Below are 17,893 nucleotides of genomic sequence, written 5' to 3'. Positions count from 1 at the left end.
GTGTTGGTCTGAGCACTGCCACCAGATATATGTGACCCGAGGCCTTGATACTGTCTAGTGAAGTGGAAGTTAGAAGAAATCACAGTTCCCAGCTCAAATCCTAAAAGAAGTAGCAATGAACAGGTAGAGTTTCCTCCCAGAGCCCTAAGCCAGGTGTGGTGCACGTGCCTGTAATCCCAGCTGCTCAGGAGGCTGAGGCAGGAGGATCGCTTGAGCCCAGGAGTTCAAGTCCAGGCTGGACAACATAGTGGGAGCCTCTTAAAAAAAAAGAAGAAAGCCCTTCCCTCACAGCAGTCCCTGCCACATGAGCTGTCCCAACCCCCAAACCAGATGTTCTGATGAGCAGTCACTAATGTAAAATACAATAGGAAGAACATTTTCTCCTTCTGACCATCCATCCACCTAACCTCACCTCTCTGCCCTTTGAAAAGCCCTATTACAGAGACAGGGCAGACGTGTCCCTGGCCTGGCTCTCCCAAGCTTACTGTTCATATATGCTGCTTCCTCTGTCTAGGAATGTCAAAACGCTGAAGAAACCTTACAGTTCTGTAAATGGTCAGCTCTACAGCACAATGACCCCACTAGCCACTAGGTGGAGTCCGCTTCTTTTTTCTGGCAAGGTAGACCAGCCCTGGGACTTGACTGTTTGATTTAATGGGAAGAGAACAGGGTGACTTCAAGAGTCCCTGTATTTCCTATTTCAGTTAACCCTAAGAACAACTGGAGAAGACTTGATTTCACAGGAGAAAGTCAGGGACAAAGTCTTGCAGACCTTATACAACCAAGAAGTAGCCTTGGAGAGAGATTTGATCTTAGCATATCTGCTCACTCCCAAGGCCGATTTCCTGTTCCTTCAGGACATTTCCCTCAGGAGGCTCTATTTGAGGGCTGTAACTCAGTCACCTGTCTAGGAGTACACCTGATGTCAAGCCAGCTCCACAGCCCTTCTTTTCCTTTTCTCCTTTGGGTGACAAACCTGCTCCATTCTCAGACTCTGTGGTTCCGAGGGACTGACCCTGCTCCCTGATTCCAGGAGTGAGCCTGTGACCCACCTGAGTAATCACAGTCATAGTCTTCAGCTGTTAGTGTCCAGCATGTAAGGACAGCCTGCTTCAGAACTAAGCCAACACAGAGGAGGCTGAGCTCCGTGGCTCCCACCTGTAACCCTAGCATTTGGGAAGCCAAGGCAGGCAGATTGCTTGAAGCCAGGAGTTCAAGACCAGCCTGGCCAACATGGTGAAACCCGGTCTCTACTACAAATACAAAAATTAGCCAGGCATGGTGGCATATGTCTGTAGTTCCAGCTACTCGGGAGGCTGAGGCAGGAGTATTGCTTGAACCTGGGAGGCGGAGGTTGCAGTGAGCCGAGGTCACACCACTGCACTCCAGATGAGAAGAGACTCATTTCTGATGACTATCTGGATCCAGCTATGCCTGAAGCTAATACCCCCAGGACTTTCTAGTTTTGACTTTTCCTTAAGTCAGCTGGAGTTGAGTTTCTATCACTTGCGACCAAGATTCTGCCTAATACTTGCTCCAACTCGCCTTGTCAACCTAGGTACCTCCATTCATCCAGAGATCACTGGCCCCCAAGGCCAGGTTGGCTGCCCTTTGTGCTCCCAGATGCCGTGTGTTCCCCTCTAGCATAGCCCTTAATATGCTATGTGACGGTGATCTAATTCCCTGTCTCTTCTTTTAGACTAGAGGCTGCTTGAGGGCAGGAATTGGGTCTAGAAATTGCTTGAGGGCAGGAATTGGGTCTTATGATACTGCATCCCTGGTCCCTAGCATAGGACTGTGGTTATGTTTTAATAACTGCTTAGTGATTGAATATGTTAATGAATAAATGAATAAAAATGGGTATGGTCTGGTCGGGACCCTTGCTGGGATTTCACAGGAAAGACATTTATTTTGTTTGTTTTTTGAAACAGAGTCTCACTCTGTTACACAGGCTGGAATGCAGGTGCAAACACAGCTCATTGCAGCCTTGACCTCCCTGACTCAAGTGATCCTCCCACCTCAGCCTCCCGAGTAGCTGGGACTACAGGTGCACACCACCACACCCAGCTAATTATCTTATTTTTTGTAGACACAGGGTCCCACTGTGTTGCCCAGGCTGATCTTCAACTCCTGAGCTCAAACGATCCTCCCATCTCGGCCTACCAGAGTGCTGGGATTGCAGACATGAGCCACCACACCTGGCCAGAAAGACTTATTGAGGGAGATGATCCTCTAGTGGTCATGAAGGTCAAAGTAGCCAGGTTGCTGGGGTGAGAGGAGGGTTAGTGAAAGGAACTAGAAGAGGCGAGTTGTGGCGCATAGTTGATTCTTTCAATCATGGCCTCCCATGAATCATTGCCTCCCTGTGCCTGTGTCCTTTTGCAATGTGACTTTATCATTGCTCCCGTCAAGATGGGCGGGGGAGTGCATTTCCCAGTCTCTTGAATCTGAACTAGTCTTGTGAGTTACTTTGGTTTTTTTTTTTTTTTTTTTTTTTTTTGAGGCGGAGTCTCGCTCTGTCGCCCGGCCTGGAGTGCAGTGGCCAGATCTCAGCTCACTGCAAGCTCCGCCTCCCGGGTTTACGCCATTCTCCTGCCTCAGCCTCCCGAGTAGCTGGGACTACAGGCGCCCACCACCTCGCCCGGCTAGTTTTTGTATTTTTAGTAGAGACGGGGTTTCACCGTGTTAGCCAGGATGGTCTCGATCTCCTGACCTCGTGATCCGCCCGTCTCGGCCTCCCAAAGTGCTGGGATTACAGGCTTGAGCCACCGCGCCCGGCCGGTGAGTTACTTTGATCAGAGAATTCAGTGACATGACTGTACGACTTCCAACGTTAGGACTTAAGTGCCTGTGCAGCTTCCTGACACTGTGAAAGGAAGTTTGGGCTAGACCGTGTGGCGACCACAGACCAGATGCCAACAACAAACTCCATGCATGTGAGGGAGGACATCCCAGACCCTCTAGCATAGCCAATCCACAGCGTAATCAGAACTGCCACCTGAGCCCAGCTAATCACAGGATTGTGAGAAATAATACATTGTTTTAAATAATTAAGTTTAGGAACAGTGTCACTCACAGAATCACTAGGTATAATAATCAGAAGCTTCCTGGTGTCTGTTTACCCTTCTTCCTATAACAAGCTTTTCTTTGAAGAACCCCACCCTCAGCTTATGTAGTCTAGGTGGGGAAGACCTCCACTCTCCTGGCTTTTGCCAGAACAATTGAGAAGTTGCCAAGTGGGAATGTCTTGAGCCCAGAGCTGTTAGTGGCCTTCTTTGTCACTTCTTAGGGAACACCTGCCATAGAGAAGAAGACAGAAGAGAGACTGAGTTTTGCCCATACTATTGGGAACCAGGATCAAGCTGTTTCTGAAGCCTGATTCATACCAGGACTTAGAGTCATGCTCCTGGAGCCCTAGCTACTCAGGAGATGGAGGCAGGAGGATTTCTTAGGCCCAGGAGTTCAAATCCAGCCTGGGCAACACAACAAGACTTCATCTCTTTAAAAACAAAAGTGCATGAGCCAGTACATTTACTATTTTGTGTAAGCAGATTTGATTTTTGAGTATCTGTGTCTTGCAACCGAACAAAAATGTTCCCTGAGAGTCAGAAACATTGATAGGGGCTGAGCAGCTCCAGGGCAGAGGGCAGTTAGGGTCAGACAGAGGAGGGATTCCCAGCCGGGCACAGTGGCTCACGCCTGTAATCCCAGCACTTTGGGAGGCCGAAGTGAGCAGATCACGAGGTCAGGAGATCGAGACCATCCTGGTTAACACGGTGAAACTCCGTCTCCACTAAAAAATACAAAAAAATTAGCCAGGCATAGTGGTGGGTGCCTGCAGTCCCAGCTACTCGGGAGGCTGAGGCGGAAGAATGGCGTGAACCTGGGAGGCGGAGCTTGCAGTGAGCCGAGATTGCGCCACCGCACTCCAGCCTGGGCGACAGAGCAAGACTCCATCTCAAAAAAAAAAAAAAAAAAGAGAAGGGATTCCCTAGAGAGTGAGGGAAACATAACTGATTTTTCCTCAGCCTCAACTATATGCCAGGACCCTGGACTAAGACCCACTTTCCCTAGCGGATTCCTGTGTACAAATGACCTGTAGCAGTTGTAACAAAGGGCTGCAAAGGAAAACAGCAGTGCAGCCAGAGTGTGTAGCAGGAGGCCAAAGCCCAGACTGCGGGTGGGCCAGGGAAGGTCTCCCTAAGGATGTGACATTTAAACTGAGTGATCCACCTGTGAGTGAGTGGTGGGTGGGAAGGTGGAGGTAAGGAATGTTCCAGGCAGAGGGAACAGCATGTGCCAAGGCTCTGAGGAGGAAAATGCTTGTCAACTCAAAGGAGGGAGAATGTGCTACAAGGTAAGGAGAGAGACTGCAAGACCAGGGCCCTCAAAACATATCAGCCAAGATTTTCAGCACTAAGCAACAGAAACAAGCCAGCTAGTTTAAGTTCATAGAACTACCAGCATTAAAGAAGTTGGCATGGCCGGGCGTGGTGGCTCACGCCTGTAATTCCAGCACTTTGGGAGGCCGAGGCGGGCGGATCACAAGGTCAGGAGATCGAGACCATCGTGGCTAACACGGTGAAACCCCGTCTCTACTAAAAATACAAAAAATTAGCCGGGCATGGTGGTGCATGCCTGTAGTCCCAGCTACTCGGAGGCTGAGGCAGGAGAATGGCGTGAAGCCGGGAGGCGGAACTTGCAGTGAGCCGAGATCGCGCCACTGCACGCCAGCCTGGGCGACAAAGCGAGACTCCGTCTCAAAAAAAAAAAACAAAAAACAAAAAAAAAGAAGTTGGCTTAATACTTACAGATTTTTTTTTATGCTTAATACTTATATTAATACTTATAGATGGGCCAGGCGCGGTGGCTCATGCCTATAATACCAGCACTTTGGAAGGCTGAGGAGGGTGGATCGCCTGAGGTCAGGAGGTTGAGATCAGCCTGGCTAACATGGTGAAACCCTGTCTTTACTGAAAATAAAAAATTAGCTGGCCATGGTGGTGCACACCTATAATCCCAGCTACTCGGGAGGCTGAGGCAGGAGAATCGCTTGAACCTGGGAGGCAGAGGTTGCAGTGAGCTGCAATTGTGCCACTGCACTCCAGCCTGGACAACAGAGTGAGACTCCATCTAAAAAAAAAAACTTGGCTGGGCGCGGTGGCTCAATCCTGTAATCCCAGCACTTTGGGAGGCCGAGACGGGCGGATCACGAGGTCAGGGGATCGAGACCATCCTGGCTAACACGGTGAAACCCCGTCTCTACTAAAAAAAATACAAAAAACTAGCCAGGCAAGGTGGCAGGCACCTATAGTCCCAGCTTTACTCGGGAGGCTGAGGCAGGAGAATGGCGTAAACTGGGGAGGCGGAGCTTGCAGTGAGCTGAGATCCGGCCACTGCACTCCAGCCTGGGCGACAGAGCGAGACTCCATCTCAACAACAACAAAAAAAACTTAAATACGGAGATGGGTGCAGTGGCTCATGCCTATAATTCTAGCACTTTGGGAGGCTGAGGCGGGTGGATCACCAGAGGTCAGAGGTTCAAGACCAGCCTGGCCAATATGGCAAAACCCCGTCTCAACTAAAACTACAAAAATTAGGTGGGCATGGTGGTGCACGCCTGTAATTCCAGCTACTCAGGAGGCTGAGGCAGGAGAATCACTTGAACCCAGGAGACAGAAGTTGTAGTGAGCTGAGATTGCACCACTGCACTCCAACCTGGGTGAGAGTGAGACTTTTGTCTCAAAAAAAACTTTATACATAGAGAAAACATTTTAAAGATTTTAAGAAGGAAAAAATATATAAAAGTGAGCTCAGGCTACGTGAGCAGGATCCTGCCTGTATCATACCACAGAGTAAGTATAAGAAGGATACCATTGTCCCCACCAACACTAAGCCCTGAACACTCCTGCCTGTGCCCTTAGCCCAGTCAGTCCAGACATGCATAAGGGTGCCCAGTACCACTGCTCTGTACCCCAGGAGTTCATTCTTTTTTTTTTTTTTTTTTTTAGGACAGAATCTTGCTCTGTTGCCCAGGCTGGAGTGCAGTGGCACAATCTCGGCTCACTGCAACCTCTACCTCCCAGGTTCAAGCGATTCTCCTGCCTCAGCCCCCCTAGTAGCTGGGATTACAAGCATACGCCACCATGCCCAGCTAATTTTTGTATTTGTAGTAGAAATGGGGTTTCACCATGTTGGCCAGGCTGGTCGCAAACTCCTGACCTCAGGTGATCCACCCGCCTCAGCCTCCCAAAGTGCTGGAATTACAGATGTGAGCCACCGCGCCCAGCCCCAAGCTCATTCTTGTTACTGCATCCCCCACCAGGGAACATTTCTCCTGGGCCTCCCAAGCCTCTCAAGCCTCCCAAGCCACTCCTGGGCATCACTGGCTCTCTGGAGTGGATGCTGTTAACTGGCAGAAGCTGGGCTTTAGCTGGAAGAAAAACTGCAGTAGTAGTTACAGCGTTTTCAGCTTCTACCACGAGAGGTGATCTCTGCCACATGGGAGTACTCCTCAAAGCTAGAAACTAGGCCGGGCGCAGCCTAGTTCACTGCTCCCCACTCTGCTCCTTGGCTCAGAGACCAACCTGACCAACATGGAGAAACCTTGTCTTTACTAAAAATACAAAATTGGCCAGATGTGGTGGCACATGCCTGTAATCCCAGCTACTGAGGCAGGAGAATCGCTTGAACCCAGGCGGCGGAGGTCGCAGTGAGCTGAGATCGTGCCACTGCACGCCAGCCCGGGCCACAAGAGTGAAACTCTGTCTCAAAAAAAAAAGAAAGAAACTAAAGGTTCAGATGATAAACATTTCCTCTGCAGGATGTTTTAAGTCTTACAGCATTTGTAAAAGATGTCCACAAAGGCCGGGCACAGTGACGTGCACCCTACTCAGAAAGCTGAAGAAGAAGGATCACGTAGGCCCAGGAGTTCAAGTCTAGCCTGGGCACATAGTGAGACCCTGTCTCTAAAAAATAAAAATAAGGCCAGGTACAATGGCTTACACCTGTAATCCCAGCACTTTGGGTGACCAAGATGGAAGAACTGCTTGAGGCCACGAGTTTAAGACCAGCCCAGGCAATATTGTGAAACCTCCATCTCTACTAAAAACTTTAAAAAATTAGGCATGGTGATGCATCCCTAAGTGGTCCTAGCTACCTGGGAGGCAAAAAGATTGCTTGAGCCCAGGAATCAAACCTGTAGGGAGCTATGGTTGTGCCACTGCACTCCAGCTTGGGTGACAGAGTAAGACGTCTTAAAAATTTTTTTTAATAAAAATAAAATACATCTACATTTTATAATACCCCTCCCTTCAAGAAGTCAAGTTTAATTTCTACCCTACATCCCCTAATACGGGCTGTAAGTAGCAACTCACTTTACTGATTGATTGATTGATTGGTTGATTGATTGATTGATTGATTGATTCAAGGTCTTGCTCTGTCCCCCAGGCTGGAGTGCATGGCACAATCATAGGTCACTGCAGCCTCGATCTCCTGGGCTCAAGCAGTCCGCCCACCTCAGCCTCCCAAGTAGCTGGAACTACAGGCACGCACCACCATGCCTGGCTAATTTTTTTTTTTTTTTTTTTGAGATGGATTTTCGTTCTTGTCGCCCAGGCTAGAGTGCAGTGGTGCAATCTCGACTCACTGCAAACTCTGCCTCCCGGGTTCAAACGATTCTCCTGCCTCAGCCTCCCAATTAGCTGGAATTACAGGCACCCGCCACTACGCCCAGCTAATTTTTGTATTTTTAGTAGATACAGGATTTCACCAGGTTGACCAGGCTGATCTCGAATTCCTGACTTCGGGCGATCCACCCACCTCAGCCTCCCAAAGTGCTGGGATTACAGGCATGAGCCACCACGCCCAGCTGGCTAATCTTTTTTATGAGGGTCTCACTCTGTTGCCCAGGCTGGTCTCAAACTCCTAGGCTCAAGGAATCCTCCTCGCTCGGCCTCCTGAAGTGCTGGGATTATAGGCGTGAACCACTGTGCCTGGCTGTGACTCACTCTTAACTAATAGAATAAGGCAGAAGTGACCAGAATCTGACTTCCGAGGGTAAGTTATACATGACATTTCAGCTTCAATATTTCTCTCTTGGATCACCAGCTCTGAGGGAAACCAGCTAACGTGTTGTGGGAACACTCAAGCAACCCTATCAAGAGGCTCTTGTTGAGAGAAATGTAGGTCTTCTACCAATGGCAAAGATTCTTTGGTTGAATAAATTTTACTCAGGCTTCTGAGCCTTCACCTAGGTCCATCTGTGCACTTCCTTGTAAAATCCAGTTTTAGCAAAGAACCTGCTAAGTCTAGTTTAGCAAGAACTGCCGCCCATCCTCGATATCTGATCAGGTTCCTCCTCCTCCACCATCCCCCAGGTGATGGCTGATGGACCTGTCTTCAGCAAGAATCCTGTTGGGTCAGTTTAGACAGAATCCCCTTACGCCCAATGTTTCCTCTTAGTCATTTTCCATTCACTGCTCCCCACTCTGCTCCTTGGCTCAGAATTCCCACTCGCCCATGCTGTATTCAGAATGGAGCCCAATCTCTCTCCCCCTCTGCAAGATCCCATTGCAGTGGTCCCTGTGACTATCTCAGTGGTCCTGAATAAAGTCTTCTTTACTGTGCTTTAATAAGTATCCTTGGGCCGGGCGTGGTGGCTCATGCCTGTTATCCCAGCAGTTTGGGAGGCTGAGGTGGGAGGATCATTTGAGGTCAGGAGTTTGAGACCAGCCTGGCCAACATAGTGAAACTCCGTCTCTACTAAAAATACAAAAATTACCTGGGCGTGGTGACAAGCGCCTGTAATCCCAGCTACTTGGGAGGCTGAGGCTGGAGAATCGCTTGAACCCAGGAGGTGGAGGTTGCAATGAGCCGAGATTGAGCCACTGCACTCCAGCCTGGGCAACAGAGCGAGACTCCATCTCAAAAAAAAAGAAAAGAAAAGGGAATGCCTGAGAGGAGTCCAGAAAGCTGAATGGCAGCTATCTGGTAGAATGGCTGGAAAGCAGGGAGGACAGATAGGCAGGACAGAGGAAGAACACTCAGCAACAAAGGCAGTGTGAGCAAAGACGCCACGGCGTGAGCCAGTCAGGCACGTTCTACCCGGAGCTCACTGCAGCTGCAAAACAGACCAGGTGTCTTGGGGGAGACTGGAGCTGGGACAGAAGAGAACAGCCGAGGTCAGTCCTAGAGGGTCCTAAATGTCAGGCTGAGGAGCTGGGGGTGCCAGTGAGTGGTGCGGGGAGAGTAGTTAAAGCTGAGGAGTGGCAGCACAGTGGCACATACCTGGAGTCCCAGCTAAGGGGGAGGCTGAGGCAGGAGGATCCTGTGAGCCTAGCAGTTGAAATCCCATCTGGCAATGTAACAAGACCCCGTCTCTAATAAAAATAAGCTGGCCGGGCCTAGTGGCTCCTGCCTGCAATCCCAAAGTCTGTAGCACTTGGGGAGGCCAAGGCAGGCAGATCACTTGAGACCAGGAGTTGGAGACTAGCCTGCCAACATGTGAAACCCATCTCTACTGAAAATAGAGAAATTAGCCAGGCGTGGTGGTGCACGCCTGTAATCCCAGGTACTTGGAAAGCTGAGGCAGGAGAATCGTTTGAACCCGGGAGACAGATTGCAGTGAGCCTAGATTGCGCCACTACACTCCAGCCTGGGCGACAGTGTGAGACTCTGTCTCAAATAAATAAATAAATAAATAAATGATTAAAAAAAAAATAAAAGCTGAGGAGTGACTTGGTTAGATCCGTAGTTTAAAGAAGTCATTTTGGGGCCAGGCACGGTGGCTCACACCTGTAATCCCAGCACTTTGGGAGGCTGAGGCAGGTGGATCACCTGAGGTCAGGAGTTTGAGACCAGTCTGGCCAACATGGTGAAACTCTGTCTCTACTAAAAGTACAAAAAATTACCCAGCCATGGTGGTGCACACCTGTAATCTCAGCTACTCAGGAGGGTGAGGCAGCAGATTTGTTTGAACCTGGGAGGCGGAGGTTGCAGTGAGCCAAGATCGTGCCACTGCACTCCAGCCTGGGCGACAGAGTGAGACTCAAAAAAACAAAAAAAGTCATTTTGGCAACCAGTCACCACTTCTTTTTGATAGCCCCTGGTTTTGTTAGGGGTTAGGGGAAGCAAGGTGTTCAGCAAAATGAATATACTTCCTGGCTTCCTTTGCAGCTAGGGGTGGCCGTGTCACAGTCTGGCCAAGGAAATGAAATTGGGAGTTGCTGTGTGGAAACTCAACTCTCTGGAACTTCTTCCTTCCTCCTGCCTCTGCACAAATATGATGGCAGCAGCTGAGGCCACCATCTTGCGACCATGAGAGAAAAACCTGGAGAACAGATGTGTCCTCAGCCCTGACTTCAGACCAACCTACACCCACCTCTAGATGTGGGGGCTAAGTGAGAGAGGGATACACTGTTTCATTTAAGCCCTGGTCACTTACGTTTTCTGTTATTCCCACCCCAACAAAGCCCTACATGGTCCAGGAGGGCACCAGGCAAAGTAGAGAAGGGTACGAGTTTATTTCCTGCTTCCCTGGAGACCACCAATCTTCTCACTCTTCCAGCCCAGCCTCTGCCACTTCCCAGCTGTCGGCCCTCCTCCAAACAAATGTGCATGCCAACACCCAGTGGGTGTGAGGCTTGTAGGCCCAAGTCTAGAGAGAGCTGAGTCTGGCAAACCCTGAAAGCCTCTGTCCTAGCAAGCCAGGACACAGGTCTGTAGTATCTGGGACCAGTGAATAAGGGGACCGGGGGTGCTACTGAGACTCTGAGAAGCCCCAGGAGTAGCCCAGGGTAGTTAGAACTGAGTGAGGTTAGCCAGGACTAACCTCACGCAGATCCCTCCTCCCCCGTTCCCCTCCCTCCACCTTGGTTTGGAAGCCTCCCCAAGAGCTCTCCCAGGCTGTCGTCAGCTGTAAACTCTGCCTCCACAAAAATGCCCTGGGCAACCTGCAACTCACAGCCCTGCTGTCCTCAGAGTATCAACTGGAGACAGATGTGCCCAGAATTGAGGATGGGTGGGAAATGAGGAGAAATGAGGGCTGAGGAGGGGTCATTCTCAGTCCCTCCCTCTCGGTCACAGGAGGGTGTTGCCCATGCTTTTGGGTGGGTCCCAGGCCCATAGCTGCAAATATTCATACTGGCTACTCTTTCGTGAGCAAGGGTATGTGCCAGGCATTGGCATTGTGCTTGACATACATCATCACACTGAGTCCTCACGGAAGATGTATTATTCCCATTTCACAGAAAATGAAACTGAGGCTTGAGGTTAAGCGATTTGTCCGTGACCACAAAGAGTTTTCAGGACTCAAACCCAGATCTGTCACTGGGCAAGGTGGCTCACTCCTGTAATTCCAGCCCTTTGGGAGACTGAGGCCGGTGGATCTCTTGTAGCCAGGAGTTCAAACCTGGCCCACATGGCAAAACCACATCTCTACTAAAAATACAAAAATTAGCTGGGCATGGTGGCACGCGCCTGTAATCCCAGCTACTCAGGTGGCCGAGGCAGGAGAATTGCTTGAACCCAGGAGGTGGTGATTGCAGTGAGCCTAGATCGTGCCACTGCATTCCAGCCTGAGCGACAGAGTAAGACTCTATCTCCAAAAAAAACCCAGATCTGTTCGACTCTGACACCCAACCTTTAATCATTCGCTGTTGTCAATGTCACCTCCGTTTTGACCAGCCAAGCCAGACCTCCCTGGAGCCTGTGGAGAAGCCAAGGTAGAAAAGGGTTGGAAAAGAAGGGTAAAATAGGCCAGGTGTGGTGGCTCACCCCTGTAATCGCAGCACTTTTGGAGGCCGAGACAGGCAGATTGCTTGAGCCCAGGAGTTGGAGACCAGCCTGGGCAACATAGTGAGACCCTGTTTCAACTTAAAAAAAAAATGGTAATGCACAATTGTCAGTTCTGAGCAGCCGGGTATGGTATGACCCTGTGTACTTTTTCTGCATTTTAAAATGTTCTCAAAATAAAACCTGTTTCAAAAAAAAAAAGAAGAGGACAAAGAAAATGAGGAGGAAAAAGAGGAAGAGGGAAGAAGGAGGAAAGAAGAGGAGGGGGAGGGCGAGGAAGAAGAGAAGGAGGGAGGGAGGGAGGGAGGGAGGAGAATAAATGAAGAAAGAGGCCAGGCGGGATGGCTCACGGCTGTAATCCCAGCACTTTGGGAGACCGAGGTGGGTGGATCACCTGAGGTCAGGAGTTTGAGGCCAGCCTGGGCAACATGATGAAACCCTGTCTCAACTAAAAATACAAAAATTAGCGAGGTGTGGTGGTGCGTGCCCATAATCCCAGCTACTCGGGAGGCTGAGGCAGGAGAATCATTTGAACCCAGGAGGCAGAGGTTGTAGTGAGCTGAGATTGCGCCACTGCACTCCAGCCGGGGCAACAGGAGCAAAACTTCATCACAAAAAATAATAATAATAATAATGTAAAATAAATGAAGAAAGAACAAGACTGGGTGGGGCTCAGTGGCTCATGCCTGTAATCCCAGCACTCTGGGAAGCCAAAGTGGGCAGATCACCTGAGGTCAGGAGTTCGAGCCCAGTCTGGCCAAGGTGGTGATTTTTGTCTTTACTAAAAAATACAAAAATCAACCAGGCATTGTGATGCGCGCCTGTAATCCCAGCTACTTGGGAGGCTGAGGCAGGAGAATTGCTTGAACCCGGCAGGCGGAAGTTGCAGTGAGCTGAGACTGTGCCACTGCACTCCATCCTGGGCGACAGAGCAAGACTCCATCTTGGGGGAAAAAAAAAAAAGAACAAGACTGGGCCCAGAGTTGGGGCCAGGCCCAGGCTGGAGTGGGGCCTGGGCAGGGGCCGGGCCAGCTTTAGTGGCAGCCTTTCTGCACAAGAGCCCCAGTGTTCCCTGGGCCCGGCTGCCATCCAAGAGCAACATCATTGGCACCAGGCAACGTCTGCCCTCTACCCCCCGACGACTCTGCCCCCAGGCAGGTGGGGGATAAGACCTGGTCTCAGGAGACCCTCCTGGCCCAGCCCAGCATTCTAGAAGCACAGAGTCTGCAAACCCCTGCCTGGGGCCGGGTGTCTCCTCAGGACTGCTGGCTAAAAGGTCAAGGAGTGCAGTGCCCAGTCCCAGCCCCCACACCTCCCTCCACCACACACTCACCTTCAGGTGAATCTGTACCTTCCTGGGCCACAGTTAAGGATGGAGGCAGAAAGTATTTGATGCGGTAGCATCAATGATCCCATTCTGGAGAGTTATCCCGAGCACTCCATCTTTGCCCCCGAAGACGGGGGTTCAAGTTCCGCAGTTCACTTGCTAGATGACCTCAAAAAAGTAATTCCATCTCCCTGAGCTTGTTTCTTCACCTACAAGTCAGAGCTAAGGATTCCTATGCCATTTGGCTTGGTGGAAGAATTAAAGGATATAATGCCTGTACAACACCCAGCATAGTGCCTGGCACGTAACGGGAGTTCAAAAGTCAGGAACTCAGGAACAGGAACGCGTTCATTTCCCCCAACACTCCCAGGAAGAAAGAAGCTGGAGTAGCCGGGAGCCGTTGCTCATGCCTGTAATCCCAGCACTTTGGGAGGCCGAGACGGGTGGATCACCTGAGGTTGGGAGATTGAGACCAGCGTGGCCAACATAATGAAACCTCGTCTCAACTAAAAATACAAAAATTAGCAGGGCGTGGTGGCAGGCGCCTGTAGTCCTGGCTACTAGGGAGGCTGAGGCAGGAGACACAGAAGAATTGCTTGAGCCTGGGATGCAGAGGTTGCAGTGAACAGAGATCACGCCACTGCTCTCCAGCCTGGGCAACAGAAGAAGAAGATGGAGCATGACTGTTTTCTGGGTGGAGAAACTGAGGCAGAGGCAAGTTAACAGCAGGATCTTAGGATGACAGGCTCTTGCCTCTGCTAAGCAAGCGTGTGTGTGTGTGTGTGTGTGTCTGAATGGTTGTTTTTTGTTTTTTGTTTTTGAGACGGAGTCTTGCTCTGTTTCCCAGGCTAGAGTGCAGTGGCGCGATCTCAGCTCACTGCAACCTCCACCTCCTGGGTTCAAGCGATTCTCCTGCCTCAGCCTCCCCAGGAGCTGGGATTACAAGTGCCCATCACCACACCTGACTAATTTTTGTATTTTTAGTAGAGATGGGGTTTCACCATGTTGGCCAGGCTGGTCTCAAACTCCTGACCTCAAGTGAGCTGCCTGCCTTGGCCTCCCAAAGTGCTGGGATTACAGGAGTGAGCCACTGCGCCCAGTTATATCTGAATGTCTTTGAGAAAGAGACTGCAAATGGGACTGGTGAAAGACTGCATGTCAGCAAGAGAGTAAGACAGTGTGAAAGGCTTAGGTGCTCTGCCTGACTGGCTCAGTTTATCTCCCAGGCTGTAATTGATTACTTACCTGTCTGTCCCCACCACAATATCAGCAGCCCCTTGAAAGGTAGACGTAGGGCCCAGGCCAGGTGAGGTGGCTCACATCTGTAATCCCAGCATTTGGGGAGACTGACATGGGCAGATCACTTGAGGTCAGGAGTTTGAGACTAGCCTGGCCAATATGGTGAAACCCTGTCTCTACTAAAAATATAAAAATTAGCCAGGTGTAGTAGCGCATGTTTGTAATCCCAGCTACTCAGGAGGCTGAGGCAAGAGAATCACTTAAACCTAGGAGGCAGAGGTTGCAGTGAGCTGAGATAGCACCACTGCACTCCAGCCTGGGCAACAGAGCAAGACTCTGTCTCAAAAAGAAAAATAAATAAATAAATAAATAAAGGTCCAATTCGGGGCTTTATCCCCAGGATTTAAAACAGTGGATGCCGGCCGGGCGCGGTGGCTCAAGCCTGTAATCCCAGCACTTTGGGAGGCCGAGACGGGCGGATCACGAGGTCAGGAGTTTGAGACCATCCTGGCTAACATGGTGAAACCCCGTCTCTACTGAAAAATACAAAAAGCTAGCCGGGCGAGGTGGCTGGCGCCTGTAGTCCCAGCTACTGGGGAGGCTGAGGCAGGAGAATGGCGTAAACCCGGGAGGCGGAGCTTGCAGTGAGCTGAGATCCGGCCACTGCACTCCGGCCCGGGTGACAGAGCAGGACTCCGTCTCGAAAAAAAAAAAAAAAAAAAACAGTGGATGCCACATAATGAACCTTCAATAAATAATCATTCAAATGAATGAGCGAATGAGTGAATTACTTTGTGAGGGAGTGTCAGCCTCTGCCGAGGGTCAATGTGAAAGATCATGAGTGCGTGAGAGGAGGCAGACAAGGGATATGGGGAACCTATCCTAGGGACATCAGGGGGTTGCCGGTCTGAGGGATTTGCGCATCTCAAGAGAGGAGGAGGTTGCATGACCTGAGCTATGAAAACTTTTAGTTTGCCTTTGGCTCCGGTAAACTCAGGAAATGCCCGGGAAGGTGAATGAAAGTCATGTGGGGTCCAGCTCCAGCTGGCGGCTCACCCTGCTCCCCCCGCCCACAACCACATTCACAAGGGGAGCCAGCAGAGGGCCAGAGGCAGGGAGCTGAACCCCTCCAGCAGTCCGGGAGGTCTGGCAAGGTCCCCTCTACAGGCAGCTCCCAGAGCAAGGAGCCTCATCTATCCTGGGAGCTCCAGCAAGGCAGGACTCTAGAGAAGAGAACCGGGACAAACTGTTTTTAAAAGTTAACCAATCTTTTTTTAAAAAAATTATAATATACATATGTGTGTGTGTATATATTTTTTTATTTATTTTTTATTTTTATTTTTATTTTTATTTTTTGAGACAGTCTCGCTCTGTCACCCAGGCTGGAGTGCAATGGCACGATCTTGACTCACTGCAACCTCCACCTCCTGGGTTCAAGCAATTCTCTGCCTCAGCCTCCCTAGTAGCTGAGATTACAGGTGCATACCACCATGCCTGGCTAATTTTTTTGTATTTTTAGTAGAGACGGGGTTTCACCATCTCGCCAGGTTGGTCTTGAACTCCTGACCTCGTGATCCAGCCACCTCGGCCTCCCAAAGTGCTGAGATTACAGGCGTGATCCACGGTGCCCGTTCTAATATATATATTTTAATGGAGACGAGATCTTGCTATGTTGCCCAGGCTGGCCTTGAACTCCTGAGTTCAAGCGATCCTCTCGACTCAACCTCCCACAGTGCTGGGATTACAGCCATGAGCCACCATGGCTGGCCCCAATTATTTTCTGATGTATCTTTGGGAGGAGACCATTCTTTTGCTTAAGAAGAAAAAGAAAAAAACAATTTTAAGTCGCTTTCATAGGCCTTATAGTTATGCAAAGATATGCCACTATCCCTTTGGGAGTGAGGGTGGAAAGAACTAGACTTGTCTGCATAACAGTGAGAAAGGAAGTTGCTTCTTAAGGCAGGGTCTACACTAGCTAGAGGGGACAACCAGGACCTGAGACTCAGACAGGGTCTCGCTCAGTAGCCTGTCGCCCAGGCTGCAGTGCAGTGGAGCGATCCTGGCTCACTGCTGCCTCAACTTCCTGAGCTCAAGCAATCCTCTGGCCTCAGCCTCCCGAGTAGCTGGGACCACAGGTGCACCCAGCCCATTTCCTTTCCTCTCAAGGTGCCTTACGAGAAGCAGAGGGCTTGAGATTCAGGTGAGGGATGGGCAGAGATCAGAGGCTGCCTGGCCTCCTAGTTTGGCCACAGTCTAGATGCTTAGGAGAGAAGTGCTTAAAGGTGAGGCAAACATGAGCCAGGTGGGCACGGAGCTATGGGGGAGCACCTACTGTACGCCAGACACTTGAACTCTAATGATGAGGTCTGCGGGCACAGTTCCTCTATTGAAAAATAGAGACAGAGCAACTATGTTGCCAGGGCTGGCTTCAAACTCCTGAATTCAAGCGATCCTCCTGCCTCAGTCTCCTAGTAGCTAGAACTACAGGCACCTGTCATTGTGCCCGGCCATTCCACAGCTATTTACATAATTAACTGTTCAATTACAGTTCTGGTAAGTGTGCTGAAGAAATAACAGGTCCTAAATAATTAAATAACAGCTAGTATTACAAAGCAAGTGCTGCATGCCAGGCTTACACATACTGCTAACATGTCTACTTTTTGCAGCAACCTCTTGAAGGTGAGACTATCATTTGCCTGTTTCACTGAAAAGACAGTGAAGACCGAGGCCTTGTGTGATGGTGCTGAGAGCTGGGCCTATGACGTCCAGCCCTGTAGTCTGTGCTCTGAACCACTTCACTGTTTCTTTCTCCCTCCTCACAGTAGAGAAGTCATGTAAGAGGAGCTTGCAAGTCCGGAGGGCTTCCTGGAGGAAGTGAGCTGAGAATAATATAAAATTAACCAGACCGAAGGGCATTCCAGGAAGAGGGAATGGTACCTGAAACTGCCCAGGAGTAGCAGGGAGCCAGGAGGCGTGGGTCATGGCAATAATCTATGTATAAAGAGCTATGGGAAGCTATAGGAAAATTGAAGGGAGTGGCTGACACAGTCAGATTTGTGTTGTATCACTCCACAGGTTGCGCAGAGAACAAATGAGGGAGCAGAAGGAAGGGGTGCTCCTATCCACTGCACGGTACTGCGCAGAAGACAGGGGAGCCAGGCATTCCCTGAGGGGTGAAAAGCAAGCAGTAGAGCTGGGTAGTGGACTAGAACTTAGAAGCCTGGCCTGGAGCCTGGGTGGGGCGAAAGAAGCGGAGCCTGAATGGGGTGTTGTATAGGGGGTGTGTGTAGGGGTGTGTGTATAGGCTTGGGCGGGGTCCCTGGAGTGGGCTGACCGGGTCGGCGGCGGGTCTCCAGGTGGGCGGGGCCCTTGGCCACCTCCCCCGCCGGCCACACCTCTCTCCGGCTCGAGATGGTCCAGGAGGGGCGGGCCCGAGGGGGCGTGGCATGAGGTGGGCGGGCCCGAGGGCGGGAGGGGTGGGCCCGAGCAGGAGGGGCGGGTCCGAGGGGCGGGGCAGGAGGTGGGCCGCCAGCG

The 17,893-nt window shown here is 50.6% G+C and overlaps 1 protein-coding gene across 3 annotated transcripts in view; it reads left to right on the top strand.

The window, feature by feature from the left end:
* The window catches only part of ZNF346 (zinc finger protein 346), a 63,588-nt gene extending 51,607 nt beyond the window's left edge, over nucleotides 1-11,981 (top strand). For all 3 annotated transcript variants that reach the window (XM_030927404.1, XM_030927405.1, XM_030927403.1), the window contains one exon: nucleotides 10,177-11,981. Coding sequence is in view for 1 of the 3 variants with exons in the window: in XM_030927405.1 (XP_030783265.1) it covers nucleotides 10,177-10,214 (38 nt within the window). In the remaining 2 variants the exon portion in view is untranslated. The remainder of the gene's footprint in view (nucleotides 1-10,176) is intronic.
* The last annotated feature ends 5,912 nt before the right edge of the window (nucleotides 11,982-17,893 follow it).

The sequence above is a fragment of the Rhinopithecus roxellana genome, chromosome 3, assembly GCF_007565055.1.
Source record: "Rhinopithecus roxellana isolate Shanxi Qingling chromosome 3, ASM756505v1, whole genome shotgun sequence".
NCBI classification, from domain to species: Eukaryota; Metazoa; Chordata; class Mammalia; order Primates; family Cercopithecidae; genus Rhinopithecus; species Rhinopithecus roxellana.
The sequence above is the reverse complement of the archived record's forward strand: the minus strand, read 5'-3'. Positions and strand labels throughout refer to the sequence as shown.